Source organism: Equus caballus, chromosome 20 (assembly GCF_041296265.1).
Source record: "Equus caballus isolate H_3958 breed thoroughbred chromosome 20, TB-T2T, whole genome shotgun sequence".
NCBI lineage: Eukaryota > Metazoa > Chordata > Mammalia > Perissodactyla > Equidae > Equus > Equus caballus.
The window spans coordinates 38,547,009-38,569,866 of record NC_091703.1 but is presented as its reverse complement, the minus strand read 5'-3'; the positions used below and the strand labels follow the sequence as shown (position 1 = coordinate 38,569,866).

The 22,858-nt window shown below is 44.0% G+C and overlaps 1 protein-coding gene and 1 long non-coding RNA gene across 21 annotated transcripts in view; one reads left to right on the top strand and one right to left on the bottom strand.

Moving 5' to 3' along the window:
* Positions 1–22,858, bottom strand: part of ANKS1A (ankyrin repeat and sterile alpha motif domain containing 1A) — a 178,506-nt gene that overhangs the window by 68,623 nt on the left and 87,025 nt on the right. For 16 of the 20 annotated variants that reach the window (XM_023624779.2, XM_023624780.2, XM_070245431.1 and 13 more), the window contains 2 exons: positions 18,385–18,505; positions 3,130–3,719 (listed from right to left, as the gene is read on the bottom strand). In XM_023624779.2, coding sequence (XP_023480547.2) covers positions 3,130–3,719; positions 18,385–18,505 — 711 coding nt within the window. Of the gene's footprint in view, positions 1–3,129; positions 3,720–3,904; positions 4,116–17,820; positions 17,905–18,384; positions 18,506–22,858 lie in introns of those variants that run through there. The other 4 variants (XM_070245443.1, XM_070245442.1, XM_070245441.1 and 1 more) reach the window with 4 other exon arrangements.
* Positions 7,359–22,407, top strand: LOC138919643 (uncharacterized). Its single transcript, XR_011430020.1, has 4 exons — positions 7,359–7,459; positions 9,610–9,711; positions 15,485–15,616; positions 20,807–22,407. It is a non-coding gene; the product is annotated as an uncharacterized lncRNA (long non-coding RNA).

The following is a 22,858-nucleotide window of genomic DNA, read 5'->3' as shown; positions in this document are numbered from 1 at the left end:
CTCTCTCCTCCTCTCGGGGAGTTAGGCAGAAAGGCTCATTAATTTCTCCGAGAACCATGGAAGGTGCCTGCCCTACTTTCCCAGGCTGAGCAGGCTCCTCCGTCTCTGGGGTGGGGCAGAATCGTGCAGGAGGTCACGGATTGAAAGGCTTGAACTTCACTGCTTCCCAGTCACTCCGACACCACTGGACCACCCCCCAAAAACCTCTGCCATTCTTAAGGTCTGAAGGCACTCCAGGCCTCAGTTCCCATTCTCTAAAGCTCCAGGCACAAAAATAATACTAATATCTACCACTTACTCAATACTTTAGGCATACTAGGAACTTGTGCTAGGCACTTAAATGCATGTCTGATCGGTAAAAACAACTCTGAAACACAGATTTGACTGCCTGTTTCACAAATAAGGATAATAACACTGAGGCTTCCTGGGGCCAACCATGAATCAAGGTGGACTGACTGTGGAGCTGAAGCTCAAAGCTGGATCTGCTGACTCCGTGGCCTAAGCCCTGTGTACTACGCTGCACTGCCTTCCAGGAGAGGCCTGGCCAACTCACGCACAACTCCATCTGTGCTGGTATCCCAGCTGTCCAAGCCCTGGAGCCTTCCTTTGACCTCTGAGGTCCCATGGTAAAGAGCTGAGCTGAGCCCCAGCTCCTTCAGAGCAGCCTTCCTCACCTCCTGGGGATCCAATCATGACAAAGAAAAAAAATCATCAAGCACAAGATACAGCAAAGCAGCCTTCAGGCACTGGTCAGGAGAAGGGTGAGGAGCAGCCATTAACTAATGTCCTATTCTAGGAAAGTCTGCCAAAGCCCTGGGTTTAGGGCCAAGCACTGGGGGAAACACTTCTGAAGTTTCTCTTTAGATAGAGATATCCACAAAAACCAAGTATAACATGACTCAAAAACAATGTTGAAGGGCTGTGCACAAAGGGCCCTGTTAATGTTTACTATGCAAGCAAAGCTCAATCTTCTGAATTCTTTCCAGGAAGACCTCAGTTGCCTTTAGTTTTTTCGGATTTAAAATGTAACAGTGCTCCTGGGGATTCAGCCACACTACAGACTGGCCCAGGACACTAAACCTTGAACAGTCCCTGGGTTCACTGTACCCATCTGCAATCTCTATGTGCAAATGAAATACCGGCATACAAGCCTCCTCTCATCAAGATGCCAAGAGACAACCAGTTTATTAGCACCAACAGCCAACTTCAGTGAAGCCAGGCTGTGCCTCTGTGATTTCATGTTTCTTCACCAGGAGGAAATGGTGGCGCACATAACACTGCCTGGCAACGCTGCACGCTAACAGAGCATGACTATCTGTGAAGAATCACCAGGCACTACTGACCTCTCGGGTACACAGTATGCTCAGGAGACGGGGCCAAAAAAAGAGACAGGGCCAAAAAAAGAGGTACTTGATTAAATTGGTAAGCTGTCTTGCAGCCCATGTGAAGGACTGAGATAGTGCCTTGACATCAAATCAAATACTCACTTCTCAGCCTCACGGCCAAGCCCTTCTCACTTTCTTATTTCTAATTCTCCCCTGTACAAACTCTACACTCTAGAAAACGACCTGAACTTTAACAAACCCCACACCTTTGCCCATGATATTCTCTCCACCTGCAATGTCCTTTCTTCACCCCACTAGTTTCAAGCTGGTTTTAACGAAAACACTTGTTTCTTTAATTCCATGTCAAATTCCACTACTCTGGGATCTTTCCTGAAGCCCCTTTCCAGCCTCTCACACCTCTTGTCGCCACCCACCCCACTTCCAGGGATGTTTTCCTCTATTGCTCTCTCCTGCCATTTCAGAGCATACTGCACTTATCTCACTCTTAATCTGCCTTATCCTATACTTGACTACAAGTTAGTAAAACCCTGTTTTCAGAAACACAGGCAGAGCACAGATTCCTACAAACACAGACACTTGTGTGTGTAATCTCCTAGGGGCCAGGAGCTCTCTCACTCACACTGATTTTCTTTAAGTGGCCTGGCATCTAGGAGACTCACCAAATCTTGGTTTACTAAACAGTGACAACTTATATTGCACAGAATTCCTCTGTCCCTAACTAAACAGAGTCCTAAACCTCATTTTATCCAGAGATAAGAGTGCTGTAGGAATTGCCCCTGCCCTGTTCCCACAGTAGGAATGGGATTAGCTTTGGTTTACATAACTTTGCAGCTGCAACCTGAATAGAGTTGGGTAGGGCATTTAGTCTACAGATTGTTCAAATGGACATGTCAGCTGTACCGTTCCTCTCCTCTTGGAGAGCTAAATTCATGCCTTGAAAATATTCCTGGGAGACAAACGCACTTCAAAGGCAGCTTCCTCCCAGCAAAAAGCCTGCAAGGGTAGCACTTTAACATTCCTTGGGTGTTTACCAGTCTTTGAGAAACACATTCTTCTGCCCAATAAGACACGTCACAGGTCACTGAAAAATATTTGGGTACATATTTCCAACTATTCTATAACAACAGTTATGAAAGGAACCTGGGCCTCAGACTCTGAATGTTTTCTCCTCACTAATCTCTCTTTGTTTCCTGAACCATCTAGCTCTCTGCCTCACCAACCCGGGAATGTGGGATGGGCAGGACGCTTCTGCTGGGAGAGGCATCTGGTCTTCCAGGGCAACACAGAATAATCACGAAGGAGCAGGAAACAGAAAGGCCCCCTTCTGATTCCCTTTCAGCAGCTTCTCCCAAAAGCCGCCCTCCCCCTCCTCCTCCTAGCTAAGCCTAGATCTGCTCTCTGCCTCCTGAAGACCATAGGAAGTACTCGGCTCTTCTTAAGCATCTTCAGGGTGAGCATGACTCGCTCAATGGGGCTGATGGGATCCAAATATTTCCAAACAGCATGTCATTTCCAGCAACTGCCTCTCCCTCAGTCCTGTTCTGCCGGGGCCTCCACCCTCTAGCTTAACCATGAATGGACCTGTCCTCTGCGATCCAGGCAGTACAATCCCCTGCCCTGGCTACTCGGGGCTGGCCTCCCTCACGGCTGTCAGAAACACTCTGGTCACAGTGTGGAGGAGCCAGGGCAGCCCTGGCCCACAGCCTGGTCCCAGGAGATGGCACAAGGGGAGCTATGGTGGGCTGCGGCCAGCTCAGTTTTCTGTGACGTCACGCAGCCTTACCTCATCCCACTCCGAGGCGAAAGAGGGCGACTTCTCTAGCCTCTTCTTCCCAATGCTGCAGTTGGACAAGGATTCGCTCCGGCTCCCCATTGTAGCGTCCTCCGTGGGTGAGCAGGTCAGGAGATCGGAGTCAGACTTGGACAAGCTGCGGCTGAGTTTGAGTTCAGCTTTGGGTTTGCTGGTGGGAGGGGCCCGGCTCCTGGCCCCGCTCCGGTCTCCTTCTTCCTCGGCACCACCAGGGTGTGAAGATGCTGTGTGAGTCAAAGTTTCGGGGTACGATTGGCTGTTGGTGGTGGGCAGGCCTGCTGGATAGCCCACTCTTTTACTCTGGTCCAGGACACTGGGCGGGGAGGCTCCAGGAGCGTGCACACTTGTCTCCTCCAGCTGCATGCTGGCCTCGTGGCAGGCACCCTGTGAGGGGGACCCTTCTGGATGGCTCTGGCCAGCGGCAGAGAGCAGCTGGAAAGGGTCCTGCCCCACCTCACACACCGGGGAGGAGCCGTGGAGGAGACCTGAGAACTGCTCTGGGACCTGCCCGTCCTGCCCCTCCGCAGAGTCCTGGCTCCGGCTGCTGCTGCTCCGCCTGTGGTCTTGGAGTGGACAGAGAGACAGAGAAATAAAAAAATTAAACGTGGCAAAAATCAACAAAGTTCCAATGCAGCAAGCATACAGCAGAGCAGAGGAATTCAAAACCAGAGGGAAAGAAAGGGAAGCTGAATGGGCTAGGGAGAGGGCAGAGGAAGAGGAGAAAGGAAGGAAGAAAACAGTTTCATACTGTTCTTAATGTTCAATTTGTACCCAAAGTCAGAGCATTTATGAAATTCCAAACACGGGCCTGATTAATGCTATCTGGCAGCCTTCCCTGTTGTTAGATTTCTGTTAACATTAACGACCAGATCTTGCTATATAAGGCGAGAAGAAGTGCTAACTATATCCTACAGAAAGGACACAAGTGAGGAGAGAGTGAGTGAACACGAAGTAAAAGTGAGAGAGAAAGAGAGAGAGCGCGCCAGTGAGCAAGCATGAGCAAGCCAGACTCACTTCTGGAACATCTGATACATTTCCATAAAGGCCAAAGTGTTATTTAGAGCCACCCGCCCTCCCTTCCTTTGGCAAGCAGCAACAGAGGAAAAAAAATGGAGGTCATGATCCACAACCTGCAACTTCTGGAATTCCTTAACTGAAAGTGCAAAACAAAACAGCAGAGAAATAACTGCTTCCTTCCTCAGAGGGGGCTATTCAGAGTTCCACGCCTCATCCTTCCTTCCTCAGGGAGCAGACTGTTTTTTTTTCTGAGAATGTGCACATCTCACTCCTTCCAAAGCCTCCCAGCTGCTCTTATTTGTTTAAGTTTAACCTTAGTTGATCCACCGAAAACAAAATGGTCTAATTTGTTGATGCCAAGAGACATTTGCAGTATCAAGACCTCCCTACCATCCCAGAAATCTGACACTACCGGCTCATGAGGCCAACTACTACTGGACACTCACCCAAGATATCAAATATCTCTGCCCTGAAGTAGCATAAATAATTGACCAAATCAGAGTCCAACATCAGTATCACACTGGGACACCCAACCAAGAGTCTCGCTCCGCATGAACTCAGACCCATTAGAGATTTTAAGCCACATCAGCCAGATAGATACCCACTCTGTGTCCAGTACTAACTCATATCCCAACGCTAATATTCAATGCTATTTTCTCTGTAGGTGGAATCTATGGTACATACACCAAATGATTCCTGGGTCTGCCCAAAGCTCCCAAGAAGCTTGGAGATCAGAGATCATGAGATCAGAGAATCTTAGAACTGAAAAGTCAAGTTCAGCTATTCTACAGATGAGAAATCTAAGACCCTCAGGGCTTTAGTAGTTTGTCCAAGGTGGTGGGGGAGCAGGCTTTAACCCAGGCATCCGAACACCCGGCTCTGGTCCTGGCTGTGCTGCTCTCCAGCTGTGTGGCCTTGGCAGTGATCTCATCTTGCCCGACGTCAGCATCTAAAATAAATGGGTTAGACTGCATGGTCCTTAAAAATCCCTTTTATGTTATGATAGTGATGAGAATCCAAGTCTCCACCACACTGTGACTGCAAACTTCTCCCCCTCAGCGGGTGCTGCATGGCCCTGCCTGGGTGCCTCTCCTGTTACTGTCTGCACAGCACCCCCTCTCCCTCAGCTTGCCTGTAGCCCCGGGGCCCCTTCCTGAAGCCAGTTCCACAACTGAACAGGATGGTCAAGTGAGGAGGGGTGCACGGTACAAACATGATACACAAAACACGCTCTTCACTGCCCATGCATGATGCTAGTGTCCCACAATGCTGGCTCTTCCAAGACAGCCTTTAAGGAAGGATCCCAACAACCAGCTCGCATAATGGGCCTGTCAACCTGAGATCTGAGCAGGGACATGGTTCCATTCACCCCACCCTCTCAAGAAGAATGGTTCAGTCTCCACAAGCTGTTCAGCTTTTGGCAAGTCTGCAGAAGCTGCAGAGGGGGCAGCCAATTAGCTCCACTTTATAGCTCTGAGTACTTATCCACAGGAGCCCAGAAGTATGAACTTTGGCATCTCTTTCCTCTACACTTGACTGCTTCAGGACTTTCACACCCTTAACTCACAAACTCTACACCCCCAAAGTCAGGTCCAGAGCATTGAATAAGCACTGAAAAACTTGAATCATTTCTCTGGGGAAGAAGAAATGCTGCATACATAAGAGTTCCAGACAGCTTAACTCAGGCCCCAGGAAGCCATGACTTCAGGGCTACGAAAACCACATAGGATGACTGGCAGCCTGAACGAAGCTGCCCTGTGGTGTTGCTTGGTGGGGCCACAGGGAAGATGACATGTGACCATCTAATGGTGGTTCAGGCCAATGGCACTTCCTAGGAGAGGTCGATGGGGAGAGTCAACCAGGCTACAAAGTCTGCCACTTCTAGCACTATATTCTAATAGCCAACTTCCTATAGATCCTGGGCCAAGATGCGATGTCCCTCTGACTGCATTTGAACACAAAAAGAGGACTTTGGTAACAGGAGCACAGACTTCTACTTCTTTGCACCAACTTTTAGCCTCTTATTTAACTTTTTGGGAGGTGGGGAGAGAGGAGTCCAACAACAAAAGAAAAACACCAAAGTCCAGAACTGGGAGCCAGCATGGCTCACACTGCCTGGGTGGACTCAGAACCCAGGCTACAGAGAATGTTCTGACTGCTGCTGTGGGAGCTGACAATGAAGGCCCTTGTCAAACAGCCACCCATTCATGTGAGCCATCAATGAAGAAAGAGAGACAGATGCCAAGAGCTCAATACCAGACAAATGGCAGGGGGAAGGAAGTGGGCAGAAAGAAGGAATGGAAACTTATGGAAGAAGGAAATATGTGAAGAGGAAGAATTTCTGAAGGTCATAATCCCATTACAGAAACCACAATCCACCAATACTTTATGGAGTATAAGAAATCATGGAAAGAGATTCTTATAATTACACGACTTACCCTGGCAATTCCCTGGGAAAGACACCTTGGTATTTGAAAAGTATGTCAAGATCTAAGAACCTCAGGGTCTTTTTTTTTGGTGAGGAAGATTTGCCCTCAGCCTCCTCTCCTTTTTTTGGCTTGAGGAAGACTAGCCCTGAACTAACGTCTGTGCCAATCTTCTTTTCCTTTATATATGGGATGCCTCCACAGCATGGCTGATGAGTGGAGTAGGTCTGCACCCAGGATCTGAGCCCGAGAACCTGAGCCACCAAAGCAGAGTGGAACTTTAACCACTCAGCCACAGGGCCGGCCCCAGAACCTCAGGATCTTATTAAGCTGGTGTTCTCTTTCCCATAAAAAACGATATCCAAGGCTAAGCTAGATTTCCTAGCAAATCAACGGGTGAGAAAAAGATCTGCTCAATGGTCCCTTCCTTCTGTAAAGTCAGGATAGTATTAGGTCTCTAAAGGACAAGGTGTTAACAACACAATGTACTGATCATGAGCCAGATCTTGACTACACAACTTTTCTGTGCCTAGTAGTCTCATCTGTAATTTTGGGATCTTGACACTACTTATTTCATAAGATTGCTGTGAGAATTAAATTATAATTTTAAATGTAATTCTAATTGTAAAGCATTTAGAGACATGCCTGAGACATGCCAGCTCTCCACAGATGTTAACAATTGTTATTATTCTCCACACAAGATCTATTACAAAATATTTTGCTCACAGATGAGACCAACTATTTCTCTGTTCCTCACAGGTTTGTCCAAGGATCACCAAAGACAACATACATGGCAAGTACAAATATCCCTTGCCTTCATAATCCATACAACTCTTGACAGCAGAAGGAAGGGACAGAAGGTAAGATGGTGAGAGGGCTGAAGTGAGAACCTGAGACAGGCTCCACCACACTCCTGTAACCACAGATTCCATCAACAAGCAGGTGTGAAATGTCTACCTTCAGGGGGCACCCAGGAGATATAAAGATGAAGACACTGAATCTGCTCAATGGGCTGACCAGCTATGTGAAGAGACTAGCATATACAGAAATAACTAGAATTCAAGGCAAAAATTAATAGATGCTTTAAAAAAAGTATAAACCAAATGCATAGTGAGCAGAAAAGAAAGTGTGATTATTTTGAACCAATTGACTTCAGAAGAGGTAGCTTTCGAGCTGGACATTGAAGGAGAAGTAAGGCCTTGACAGGCTGAAAGAGAAGTGGAAATACATTAGAAAAAGCGAAGACATGAACCTCATGCCTAGGGACTCGTGGACTCGCAGAGGAGCATCTTCAGGCCTAGGGCCTTCCTTCTGATGGGAATCATTATGCTCCCGCCCGCGGAGCTCACAGCTTCCAACCCTCCTCCCTCACTGCCCTCAGCACTCCTTGCAACCTGACCTTCTAGGAGAGAAACAGGAGGGACTAGGACACAGGGAGGCTGTTTCCTTACTCTCCCCACACTTCAAGGCCAGCTGCTCCAGCGAAGATGACACAACAGCATGCTAATTCCCAGTCCCTTCAACTTGCAATCTTTATTCATTCTGGGTGTTCATTTTCCTTTTACCCTGTAAGCTGCTGAAGCGAGGGGTCTTCTGTGCTGCATTTTAATTACTATGATGATCCATGGGGATCTCAAGGGCTTTTGAATAATAACATTTTAACGTTTGCACACTTTCAGTCACCTCTGCCTGCTTAAATTAGGGCTGAAAAATGCAGCTCGTGTGAGGAGTTGCTAAGTCAAATGAGTCCTCAGACCCAGAGCAGAAGGCTGGGGGACTCCAGTTTCCCAGACTGTTTTGCTTTTTTTGTTCCATTACGATTGGAACCCTCCAATATCTAGTCACTGCGGTGGGCATTGGAAACCATGTGTCCAGGAAAGTTCCTAAGTACATGGCTGCTTTTGGAGGGTCACTAAGCTATCCCCAAAATGAAGGTGCCAACTGGGTTATGCAGCCATTTGCTGGAGATTGTCATCTGGTAAGACAAATAGACTGAGAGTCCATTCTGGTCCACGGCAGCCAGAGAACTAGAACGAGAGCTGGACCGTGATTCAAGAGGCCCAGGTTATAGTCCCAGCCCCGTGATTTTCCTCTCTGGGTCTCTTTCAAAAAATGAATGGCTGGTATGCATTCTCTAGGGCTTTGAGATTTAATGTGGTTTGAATCTGTGATTAGACGACCTGAGCTCCTTTCCAGCTCCATGATATTCAGAATGTGAATAGCAGCAGGGCTTCGGATGAAATGCTTTAACCTCATGGTTAAACAGGCTTTGGATTCAGCCAGACTAGGGCTTAAAGCCCAGCTCTAACGCCTCACTTCTTCCTCATCTATTAAACAGGGATAAAAATAGCCCCTACCCGGAAGATTTGTCTTGAGATATTCAATGACCTAATCAGTGTAAATAAACTCAGCTCATGGCTGGCCCATAAGAAGCATTCAGTAAATGGTAGCTGCCATCATTATCATCATTTTTCATTTATGGCCATTTCCAAACTGCTCTTCACGCTAACACTGAACACAGAGGCTGGTTTCCTTTCTCCCTACTCTGCAAAGGAGACTGATTTCTTCTAAGTGGCCTTGTAAATCAGGCAAATAAAACTCAAATGCCGGGTAAGGTCCAGCAGTCTTGCGAGTTTGGTTCAGGGTGATATTTAACAGCACAGTGGAGAGTCTTCAGGTCAGAAACCATCTCCACCCACCGCAGCACCCAGAGGTACGGTACAGCCTGACTCTGGGGCTTGGGACTATTCCACCTTGACTTGATCCTGATTACCTTATGTCTTCCCCATTTCCTTAAACTCCTCCTGAAGAGTCTGTTCACTGCCTCTGGGGACCTGTGGGTCCGCAGACTCTCCTATTCAATATACCAGCCCCGCCTGGATCAGTCCTCCAACCAGCCGTGATATTTAACCATGCCTAATTTAACAGCACACTTGCCATCTCTGTTTCTCTTGATCTTCTGCCAGTTCCAACACTGGGTGTTCACAACCATTTGCTTTCTCTTCTCCAGTTGCTGGAATGTTGAGCCCTGTTGAATACTCAAGAAACAACTGACTGAGTCCTCCACCAATTTATTTAATTCAGCTGGCTTCCAACAGCTACAATCTATCAGGTACTAGTTACTCTGTGCCAGACACTGTGCTAAGCATTTTCTTTTTTAATATTCACAACAACCACGAGGTAACAATTTGTATCTCTACTTTACATGTAGAAAATGATGCTTAAACAGGTTAAATGACCCAGGGTCACCAGCAATAAGTAGTAGAGCAAGAATCTAAATGCAAGCCTGATTACCAGGCCCAGCTATCCTTTTATTCATTTCTTGAAAACTGTGATACCACCTTGAGATCGATTCCTCATCTCTTCCACTCTCTTCGGACTGTCACCTTCCCCACAGTGTCTATACTCTTAGAGGACAACCACATCAATTTCCTGAGAAGACTTAGACTAAACTTCCTTAACTACTCTCAAAGCCATGTTAAGATTTGGGGATAATTTCAGCGCTTCCCACCTGCCTCAGAGAAATAGTTCCCTGTCTAGGATTTACCAATGGCCTTCTTATTACCTAACCGTTTTTCTAGTCTTCATCCGTCTGGCTCTTTCTATATCATCTGACACCGTTTAGTGGTTGTCCCCAATACCCACTCTCCCCTTCTTCCTTGGTTATGGGGTCTTTTTAGATTGGCTCACAGCCACCTAGAATAAAGACTACATTTCCCATCTCCTTTTATCTAGGTGTGGCCACATGACCATTCTGGCCAGTGGGTTATAAGTGATAATGGTATGTGCAACTTTTGAGAACTGTCTCTAAAGTGCCTTCTTCTCCCCTTTCTTCCTTCCTGTGCTGATAGCCTCAACTTGACTAGTCATCTTGAACCATGTGATGGCAGAAGGAGACTAGGTCCTTGACCGTTATTAACTGCCAGACTAGCCCCGGACTCCTTAATTCTGGACTTCTATTTTGTTTAAACCACAGTTATTTTGGGGTTTACATCACATTCAGCCTTGGCTTCTAAGACACTGCGTTGTTCTGGTTATCTTCTTATGTTTCTTCCCCCTCGTGCCTCTAAATATAAGTTCTATTCTTTTTCTTTTTTAAGATTTTATTTTTTTCCTCTTTCTCCCCAAAGCCCCCCGGTACATAGTTGCATATTCTTCGTTGTGGGTCCTTCTAGTTGTGCCATGTGGGATGCTGCCTCAGCATGGTTTGATGAGCAGTGCCATGTCTGCGCCCAGGATTCGAACCAACGAAACACTGGGCCGCCTCCAGCGGAGTGCGCGAACTTAACCACTCGGCCACGGGGCCAGCCCCAGTTCTATTCTTGACTTCTTCAGCCTCTCTAGTCTTTCCCTCAGCAATTAATTATCTTCTATGTTAACCATCACTTCTACCTGGAAGATTCATGAATTCGTATTTCGAATCTTTAAATCTCTCTTGAACATGAGACCCGCATTTCCAAGTGTTTATGGAATATTTCTCTTGGCATCTGAAAGACCTCAAACTTAACATATTCAAAATTAAACTTAACGTCTTCCCTCAAACGTGTCCCTCCTTCAACCCCTATATCTGCTACACAATATTTTCCCAATTAACCAGGTTTAAAACCTCAGGATCATCCTCAATACCCTCTCCTCCTCATTCTTCCACATTTGGCTGTCAGGTCCTGTTGATTCTGCCTCCTCAATACCTCTGCCATCCAAACCCTCCTTCCTATCACTTCCTACTGTCCCCCTGGTTTGGACCCTAATTTCCATCAAGAGATTCCTTGAAGTCTCTTGACTTCAGGGTATTCCTGCCTCTAGTCTCTCCCAACTGTAATCTAAGATCCCACAATTATACATACTTACAGTGTGGCTTCTATCCTGTTGCCTCATTCAAAAGGCTTCAACAACACTGCACTGTCTTTGGAATAAAGACTGACATTTGAGATCTAATACTCCAAGACCAGTTCTTTGTTCCAGCCAAACTGGATTACTCACCACTCTCCTAACATGTGCTCCATCATCTCCCGTCATCTCACTGTTGTTTATGCTACTCCCTCTGCCTAGAATGCCCTCTCCTTCCTTGTTACTTCTGCCTATCAAGTAGAAGCCTCGATTTTGGGGTTCAGCTCAAATGCCACTTCCTCCATGAAGACATCACTGATCTCCTACACTGACATAACATATCCCTCTTTTGAACTCCAAAATTACTTTTATACCTCTTTATACGAACTTAACGTATTCTTCCGTGTTATGATTATTTTACATATGTATATAAATGGCTGTCAATACATTTGGTGGAAGAAAATATAGATGTATAGTTCACAAAGCTTGGGTTTGTTCCATAATGGAAAGAAAAGTGAACTATTCCAACTCAGAAATATAAACTGATAAGAGGAAGACAGTTACACAGTGGGGCTTTCAGCAGGAGCTCCTTTAATGCAAGACGGTGAGAGAAGAGGAAGCTGCTGAAGATAAGGCTTAATTATTAAACTGTCTCTTTAGATTTCTTGTCTTTGGGAAAAGCACCCAAACTTACCCCTTGGAACCTACTATGAAAAGCTGGCCTGAACTTGCAGGTAAAGATGGTGGATTGAACACAGGTACCTATTTAATCTTCTTCCTGAAGTCTTACTAAACCAAAAATAAAAGTAAGACTGCAGATGGAAACACACCTGAGAATTCCAAGCTGGCAAAGGAAAAAGCCAAGACTTACACTATAGAATTCCCCAAAGGCTCAGGAATTGGAAGCACTCTGGACGTGGGAGTAGGGAGAAGCTAAAATAATATTTTCTGGGGCCAGCCCTGTGGTGCAGCAGTTAAGTTCGCACATTCTGCTTCAGTGGCCCAGGGCTCGCAGGTTCGGATCCCAGGTGTGGACCTAGGCACCACTTGCTAAGCCATGCCGTGGAGGGCATCCCACATATAAAGTAGAGGAAGATGGCACAGATGTTAGCTCAAGGCCAGTCTTCCTCAAAAAAAATTAACAAAATAAAATAAAATGACACTTTCCTTCCCTCCAAGAGGATTAAGGTCTTCATACTCATGCACAAACTTCATACAGACCTAAATGCATAGCTCAGGAATACTGACTTAAGTGCATCTAAAAAACCTCAGAAATTTAACTGTGTACCAAAGAGTCTACCTGTAGCACTGTCTTCAGATAATCATTCATCACTCCCTAAGTAACCACCTGGATCTAAGCTCTATTAGTGGACGCTGCAGAAAAGTACTACAGAGAATAATGACTTTTAGAGGTCTTGGCTACTTTGGCTACTTTCCTATCTGCTATTAAACCTAGAAAGTTATCCACTGTTTCTCTGAGCAGTAGTATGTCCAGAATGTCCAGTGGGCAAAGAGTTAAACCCTAAAGAGAAATAAATGACTAAGCAACGAGAAACAGGAGGCATTGCTCTCAGTTATGCTAGCCTTGTATAAAAATTTCAGAAGACTGTTTCTACATTTGAAACAATTCAAATAACAGAGGAAGACATTGTTGCATAAAACTATCATAAAACCATCTGAGCCTAGTGCCTTTTGGAGGGATGGGTTTTCTGCTTCATGGATCTGGTAAAGCTTTCTACTTCTGTCAGTTTTTATAATATCTACAGACACAAATGGCATTTTTGGGTGGGAAAATTCTTCACTGAAATGTCCTGCATAGTGCAAGATGCTTAGCATTCCTGGTCACCAGTCACTAAATGCCAATAGAAACCCCACTTCTACCAGTCATCGTGAGGAACCAATAACTCTCCCAGACAATTCATCCCAGAGGGATAGCAGCAACTCTAACTAACCACATAAAATGTATTCCTATAAATTCTCTTATTATTTAAGATTTTAAAATAATCTTAATTTTAAAATCAGAGAGATTTTAAAAATTCTCTGAATTTGTCCTTATATATATTCTTTATATTATTCCTACATGTTGTGGGTTTTTTTCCTTTTCTTGATCAGAATTGTCTGATATATTCATAAGAACAAACAAGTTTTCATTGTAATGATCAAGTCTACTGCTTTTCTGGGGGTTTTTTTACTTCATTATTTCCGCTTTTATTTTTTCTTTAATTGAGGTGTAACATGCATACATAAAGTATGCGAAGTATACTATCTGCTTTTATCTTTATTAATTCCTCTCTGCTACTTACTTTCTTTTTTTTTGAGGAAGATTAGCACTGAGCTAACATCTGCTGCCAATCCTCCTCTTTTTTTGCTGAGGAAGACTGGCCCTGAGCTAACATCCATGCCCCTCTTCTTCTCCTATATATGTGGGACACCTGCCACAGCATGGCTCGACAGGCAGTGCATAGGTCCACACCCAGGATCCGAACCAGCGAACCCCAGGCCGCCGAAGCAGAATGTGTGAACTTAACCACTGCACCACCGAGCTGGCCCTCTGCTACTTTCTTTGGGTTAAGTTTTAGTCTTCCTTGTTTCTTAACAAATGAATTTAAGGATATGAACTTTCCTCTGAGCATCACTTTGGCCAAATCGGTATTTATATGAACTGTTTCCACTACAATCAATTTCTAAATAGAAAAAAAAAAAGATAGGCAACTCATAGACTAAATATATAACACTAATCAATAAGATAAGATGCTCAAATTCACTAGATCAGGCAAATGCCAATTTCAAAAGACACTTTTTTACTTATCATGGTGAAAAACATTAAAGAGCAATAATACTCTGTGTTGGTGAAGGTATGGAGAAAAGAGAGGGCTTTTTCACCACTAAGAGAGGGCAATTTAGCTCCACCAATTAGATCCAGATCCGCACCTACACTCTGACTGGCTAATCCTACTTTCTGTCAATGTCTTTTAAGAAATACTCTTATAAGCATGTAAGAATCTGTGTATGGAATGTCCATGGCAGCATAATTTATGACAGAGAAATATTGGAGGCCACTTAAACATCTATCAATTGGAGAACAGAAAAATGAGTCACGGGATATTTAACAACCACTGAAAAAGAATAAAGTAAGAACTTTATGTAAGAACTAAGACCAAATTGTATCTATATTTTATAAACAAGGTAAATAAAAAAGCTTGCAAAATCGTTTGTAAAATAGGATTTTAGGTTAAATGCAAACATTTTAGGTTAAATTCAAACAAAACAATCTTACACAGTCACTTTTGTATAATAATAGCAAATGGCCTGAAGCGTACACTACACTTTCAACTGTGGTCACCTCTGGCAAGTGTGAGCAGCGGAGAGATGAGAAGGACCTGAGCATTTTATTTGTATTCACTTATGTATTGACTGAATTTGTTTTCCAGGGAGCTAATAAAAAGGTAATTTTAAAATGTAATTTTAAAAATCTCCCATCCCACCCCTCACATTGCAGTTTCATGAATTATAGCAAGGAGGGCTGAAAGCTCTGGCAGGCTCATTAACGTGGCCTTTTGAAAACTGATGAATTAATTCATAAAAACTGCCTAAGATAATGACATCAGTGGAAAAGCAGGAAAGACTTAACATGTCTTAACCCACAGCACCGTCTGCTGACTGGCCTCACTTTCGCTGGCCCAGCAGGCATTCCTTCCAGGCTACTGAGAAACCGGAAGAGCCCATTTCATCTTGAACGTCTCAACTCCTTTGTCTGAAAGCTCTTTGAGTGATCTAAGCAGCTAGCCTGGAGGCAGGCACACCCCCACATGCTGTGGTTCAATTAAATCTGCTTCCTGCATGGCCCACTCTTAACAGCCCAAGATTGCAAGCTGGAAGAAACCAAAGCAAAGGAGGACTAGACGTGGGGTCTGAAGTCCTCTGTGGCAGGTCCCTCCTTAACCTGGAGATCTCTTGACCTGAAAACAGAAAGTTCTCTATCAAGGGCACTCGGCAGCCAAGGAAACCAGCCTCGTTTACGAAGTTTGTCTGACTTTCCCCTTTTCTTCCTTCTAAAGGTTGAGCCAGTTATCTTGCAGTGGTTCCAGATCAAGCCTTTGAAAAAGAGAAAGAACTGGCATCTCCCTCTTCCATGATGCTAAAGATTCTTCCCTCACTAAGAACCGCTTTCAAACAGAGCATTAAATTAAGTAAGTGTTTATTCTTTAAGGGTTAATTTCAGTACGATTTATTATTAAACAACTAGAGAAGGCATCGGCGCTCTACTCCACTCTCTCTAAATCAATTAAGGATCAGGGCCAGCCCGGTGGCACAGCGGTTAAGTTCGCACGTTCCACTTCTCGGCGGCCAGGGGTTCCCCAGTTCAGGTCCCGAGTGCAGACATGGCACCGCTTGGCACATCATGCTGGTAGGCGTCCCACATATACAGTAGAGGAAGATGGGCATGGATGTTAGCTCAGGGCCAGTCTTCCTCAGCAAAAGGAGGAGGACAGGCAGTAGTTAGCTCAGGGCTAATCTTCCTCAAACAAAAAAAAAGAAGCAAATTAATTAGTTTAATTAATTAAAAATCTACCAATGTGATTCGAAGACTCAATACAGTTAAGACATCACTTCTTCCCAAATTGCTACGCAGATTCGACACAATCCCAGTAAAAATCCCAGCAGGACTTTTTGTGCAAATCAACAAGCTGATCCTAAATTTTTGTATGAAAAGATGAAAGAACTAGAATATCTAGAAAAATTCTGAAAAGAAGAATAACAAAGTGGCAAAGGCAATTGCATGAAGAAAGGATAGCATTTTCAACAAATCATGCTGAAACAATTGGACATTCATATGCAAAAAAATGCACCTCCACTCATACCTCACACCATATACGAAGATTAACTTAAAATGGATCACAGACCTAAATGTATACCTAAAGCTATAAAATTTCTACAATAAAACATCAGAAAAAATATTTGTGACCTTATCCATTAAAAAAAAAGAGAATAAATAGAACTTCATCACAATTAAGAACCTCTGCTCTTCAAAAGACACTGTTAAGGGAATAAAAAGATGAATCACAGACTAGAAGAAAATCATCTATCAGATAAAAAAACTTGTGTCCAAAATATATGAAGAACTCTCACAACTCAATAGTAAGGAAACAATCCAATCTTTTAAAATGAGCACAAAATTTGAACAGATACTTTATTAGATATAAAGATGGCAAATAATCACATTAATGGATGTCCAACATCATTAGTCATTAGGGAAATGCAAATTAAATCCACAATGAAATCTCACTACACGCTTATTAGAATGACTAAAAATTTAAAAACTTGACAATATTAAGTGCTGGGGAGAATATACAGCAACTGTAACTCTGATGGGAATGCAAAATGGTATACCTATCCTGAGAACGTGGTTTGGCAGTTTCCTTTAAAGTTAAGCAGGTGTTTAGCTAGGACCCAGCAATTCCCATTCCTAGTGTTTACTCAAGAGTAATGAAACCTATGTTCACACAAAAACCTGTATGCAGTATTTACAGTAGCTTTATTTGTAATTGGCAAAAACTATAAATGACCCAAATGTCCCTCAACTAGAGAATGGATGAACTGTGGTATACACATAGTATGTATGTACTTCACATACAATGGAATACTAGTCAGCAATGAAAAGGAACAAATTATTGATATATGCAACAACATGGATGAAGCTCAAGTGAATTATGCGAAGTGAAAGTGGCCAGACTCCCAAGGGTACATACTGTGTGATTCCATTTATATGACACTCTGGAAAAGTCAAAATTATTGGGACAGACACAAGAGCAGGGGTTTCCAGGGGTAAGGGAGGGGTGCAGGACTGACTACAAAGGGATGCAGGAGAATTTTTTGGTGTGACGAAACTGTTCTGTATCTTGATTATAGTGGCAGTTATATACAACTGTATTTCTCAAAACTCACAGAATTGTACACAAAAAGGATGAATTTTACTGTATCTAAATAACTTTTTTTTAGAGCTCCAAATGGAAACTATAAAAAACAAAACAGAACAACTACTATGAAACCAACCACGAAATTTCTGCATGCTGGAAGAGAAACCTTTTAAACAGGACCATTAAAAAGAAGATCTACAATGTCATACACATATGCACACATTCTCTTTGCCATCCCTACCCTCTGATGGTTTAAAAGAAACCATCGAATCCCCCATTCTTACCTGAACCATGCATGGTCTTAGGATTGAAAGGAGGCATTTAATAATACCCCATGAAGGACCTAGTACCTACAAACTATAGAGAGGTGGGGGAGGTCACAGGAGTTCCTTCAAACTGCAGTGGGAATCACACTGCCCCTTCCTGTTCTTCCTGAGACAGTGGTTGTCACAAATTCTCCAGCAGTGCACACTCACCTCTGTCGCGACTGCGTTTACATCGGCCAGGCTGGATCTCAGTCCTGCAGCACTCACTCCCTTATGGAGGAAACTGAATTTTGCAGAGGCAATGAAAGTAGGCCAAGGCGACAGAGCACTCTAGTTACCGGGTGGCAGCCAATCACGGGCCCCTCCCCAGGAGTGTCTCACTCTGAGGTCAGGACTCAAAGCAGAGTCTGTGCCGTCAGCCTGAACCCAAAGGGACTGCTCACTGGGCTTGTTTTTCCACTGCGTTAACTTGAGAGTTTATGATTTGAGACCCCCAAGTCAATCTCTGCCACAATGTTGGCAGTCTCTCCTGCCACGGGTCTCTCCTAGGCTGACCTAACCTTATCCTTGCTCCATATGCTAAAAGGTGGCAAGCCAACTCCAACCCAGGGTATTGAAAATGAAAGGTCATAATACATCCACCACCTTAGACTGCCATGAAACCCAACTTTCCCATCCCAAGGAACATCGCCATCTCCTTCCACTTAGGATCACCAACTTTAAAAATCCTTTTGGAGTTATTTCTGCCAGGAGGCGGGGGTAGGGTGGATGTACCTTTTGTTTTTCTGTCCACTGACACCAGCTTCTTTGTTTCTGCTGTTAACAACAGCTCATAAGGATGCTCGTCCTCTTCCCTAGCTGCGCTCCCCTGAATCCAGGGTCTCATGGCCAAGACCTAAGAGAGAAAAACACCATAGTACTTCTTGTGTGGTGGCTAATACCAGAACAGGTTATGTTGAACAAATCAGAGATTATTGGCTCTTTTTTCACCTGAGAGGAAGAGAGCGGGGAAGAGAAGGTAAATAATTCAAGTGTCACATGGAATCACAACTGCTTTCTGGATACACCCCTGCACCTCAAACCTCAACGGCCTTTGATTAAAATCCTCCCCTTTCCTTACCTCATTTTATTCTTCAAAAAAACATAAATAAAACCCATGATCCTCCCTTCTCCTGCCTCTCCTATCTCCACAGTGTTCTGCATGATCTCTTTCCTGTGGATAGTTTCTCCCAAGCAGTTTTCAGCCACAGTGTATCATAAAGCTGCGCACGTTTCCCTCCTAACATGCACACATCCTACCCCAAGGCTGGAAGCCTTCCCCTCTTCTCGAGAGGGAATCAAAATGACTTCTGACTGACCCTGAAGGACTGACTTTTACTAGAAACAAAGTGCTCTGTTAAGTCTTTCTCTATTTTTGTGAGCCTTTCTTCCTAAGTCCTGGAGTTACAGAGAATTTCCCAAAAGCCGACTTCCTACCACATTTATGATGATACAATTTTAAATTAAGTCCACCAATCTCTGTTCTGAAAGGAGTCAAGTGGCTAGGCAGTATGAATTTCAGTGGAGAAAAGGCAGCTCATCTACTAAGAAATCCCTAACCCAGGAAGCCAAACATCTCTGGTGAAGTAACTGGACCAGAGCTGGCTCCTACACCTACCAACTGGCTTTAGTCAGCTGAGGGCCTGGTGGCCACCAAGAGTTATGGTACCAGATTAGCCAAGCTGCTTCTTGAACCAAGCCAGAAACACCACGATTAACGCTACGGTTGCACTGACAGAGAGAAAGGAGCCCCTGGCTTTAGAGGATAGTACCAGCTCACCTGCCCTAAGAGTGTAAAGTGTTTCACAGGCAAATTAAGAATAATCATATACCAGCTATTAGGAGAATAAACCAAACCACAAAATCTCTCTTGAGCAGTTTGGCTAGGATAAGTAATATATTATGAATGAGAGGGTGACAGGGAATCCGCAAGTCCACCTAACAAATAATGGTACCCTACACAGGTGTGATTCTTTGGCACATACAGAAATCTCCTTCTTCACTGACATGTCCCACAGCTCACTGGAAACCAATCAGGTTTGTGATTCATCAGGGTTTTGCTTCTTGGAGGCATAGCTCACAGTGTTATGGACTAATGAGACAGCAAGGATTCAGACTAAATGAGAGGCTGCAGCTCCTGTTTGTTAACAAGGCTGCCACTCCAAAGGCAGAATGATAGTCTCTTTTCAAAATTCTGCTAAACACAGCAGGAACCTCCACTTACTGAAAGCCACCTGGAAGCTGAAAGCTATTTCACTACAATGAGCCACTTGCCTGTATTACTTATTCCTTAGCCTCTTCACAGGAACACAATTAAGAGAACAAAGAGGGACTATTAAGCAGTTCGTACAGTGCCAACCTAAGACCCTGGGCTTTACAGACAGGAATTGGTGTTCTGCAGGCTTACACACTCACAGCTATCACTTAGGCAGAGCCCTGGAAATCTGACTCTGTGAGTGTTCTGCACACAGCAAGAGCTCTCATATAGCCCCAGGCACGCTTCTCTGAGAGGTATTTCACAGCCTGGATGCCAGGCCATAATACCCTTTCTTCTCAAGCAGGACAGGGCTGATGACTTCCATCTGGAAAATCAGGCCCACTGGACCTGTGTTCACTCTGTGCCTGGCTCTTGTGCATGACAACCGGAAGCAGAGAACCAGCAAATGTCAGAGCTGAAAGGGATTGGAACCATTACAGTCACAGCTAGAGAGCACCTGGTTCCAGCTCTTTCATTTTGCAGATGACAAAACTAGGTTCCCAGAGAGGTCTAGGGACTTGCCCAAGGTTACACAGAGAGCTCCCAGCAGAGCCAGAACCATAAAATTCATTTCCCCTGATTCTGGACCAAGCTGGCCTCATTTTTTCTGGGGTATAATTTCTCCATCCAATCTGGAACTCTTTTCCCCCTTCAGATGTCTAACGAGAGTCCCCTGCTGATACCCATTCAACTCAGAGGGTGATCTTTTCCTCTTAGTATTGGCCCCTGCCAGCTATGGGATTAAAATCTCATAATAAAGCAATAAACTTACTTTGAGCCTTCCTAGTTCTCACTTAAGAAACCCTGTGTCACAGTGAATATGGCAATAACTGATTTTCAACAGAAAGGATTCTGCTCTTTACTAAATTACTCTTTAATCTTTTTTCCCCTTTCTTCCAGGGCTGGCAATAAATCAAAGCCAAAAAAACATATTCTCTGCTATATGGAAAGGAACACTTTTGCTGCAGAGAAAAGCTACTACCAGTCACCACCTAACTGTGACCCATAGAATGGCCAGTCGGGATGTGGGCAGCTTTCTGGGAAGAGATACCACAGCAGCTGCAACTTCCCATGAATGTTCAGCACATTTGAGCATAGAGAAGACCACGGTCAGTGTGATGTAGTGGTAGCCCATCTGGCGGGGCAAAAACATCCAAATAGTGTATGTGCATGCACATGAGTGTGTATGTGCTTAATTTTTTTAAGCCACTTTCATGATCTAGTCATTACTCTGATAAGCTCTCCTGGAGCCAGGTATACTCAGCTTTCCTTAAAAGCTTCTGTGGGTCATCTGACAATGACAATCCTCAGGAATAGGACATGAACACTGGGGCAGATAGCTTGCCAAATACAACAGTGTAAACTTTGATGAGGCCAGTGCCTCCTAGGATATGAGGTTTAGGATATTAAAGCTTTGAGAGTATAAGACATAAAGCTGGTGAAGACTAGAGTCCCCCCAACCCAAAAAAGTCAACTTTTGGAGAAGACCTATCCATTTAGACTACAGCAAATAGAATCTGCCTTGACCATTAAAATGATAAGACCCAGATATATCACCTCTATATTCATGTACTTCTAATCATCACTAAGTAAGCAAAGCCAGAATTCTCATGGTCTTCCAAATACTGACTATGATGGTCCCCAACTGACCCAGAATTCCAGAAGCAAGTCCTAAAAGATGTACCTCAGACAGAGCCTCCCACCCAGAAGAGTAATATGGAGATTTCTCCTCCTAAGTCTTGACACTGTGCTACTGCCAAATTGTATGCTCTAGAAAGCCTTGGGAGACTAGGAAGTCCTTGATAGCCAATATTTTTTTAAGAGCCTTGCTCTTATCCTAGAGCATGAGGAATTTTAACCCTAGTCCTCGATAAACAGGTAGCATAAGGCATTTACAGAGACCCAGACGCAAGCGAATATGCTCCATATTACTAGGTTTCTCCTTGTAAAAAGGGAGTAATGAAGCAAGCCTCTGTATAAAAACGTGTAGGGACTCACTACACACAGTTGTGTCTGCCAGCAATACACTATTACCCTAGAGGCCGTCATTCTAGAGACCCGTTAGCTGACACATGACAATAAGCATTTCGTAATCAAGGAATAGAATTGAATAAGGACAGAATTTGTACCCAGCACAGAAATTGTCCCCTATCTCCAAAACTGACTTACACATTCTTAAAAGAGCTTCCTTGTACCTTTTTTTTTAAGATTTTTTATTTTTTCCCTTTTTCTCCCCAAAGCCCCCCCGTACATAGTTGTGTATTTTAGTTGTGGTCCTTCTAGTTGTGGCATGTGGGATGCCGCCTCAGCGTGGCTTGATGAGCGGTACCATGGCCACGCCCAGGATTCGAACCGACGAAACCCTGAGCCACCTGCAGTGGAGTGCACGAACTTAACCACTCGGCCACGGGGCCAGCCCCTTCCTTGTACATTTTGTTAAACTAAAGCCATCATTCTGCTTCCATGAGTTTATATTAAATAAAAGAAACTGTATAACTGGATGGTTCATGGCAATATTGTGTCAATACTGTAAAAAACTTAACTCTGATTTCTAGGGATAAAGTAATGAGACTTAACTGACTAGTTTATATTACCTGATTTCTAAAGAACAATCGGACATTGAATGAACTACAAAATAACTATTGAAATTATGCAATACTTTGAGTAAATACTCAATAAACATATTCTCTGAATGGTAGGAAGTGTCAAAGAAACATTTTGAAGATGAAAGATCAAGGAAAACATGATTTTCTTCATATACCTAAGTGAGAAGATTGAACTATTTGCCCCATGATAACATTTCTTTTTCTTAAAACATGGACTATTCTTTTCAAATAACTTTCTTTGATCTCCCCATCCTCATGACTCCTGTTTCTCTTCTGAGCCTTCATGACATTTTCCACATTTGTCCTGGTGCAGATTCTTCACGTGCAATGAAGAGAGAAGATGCAG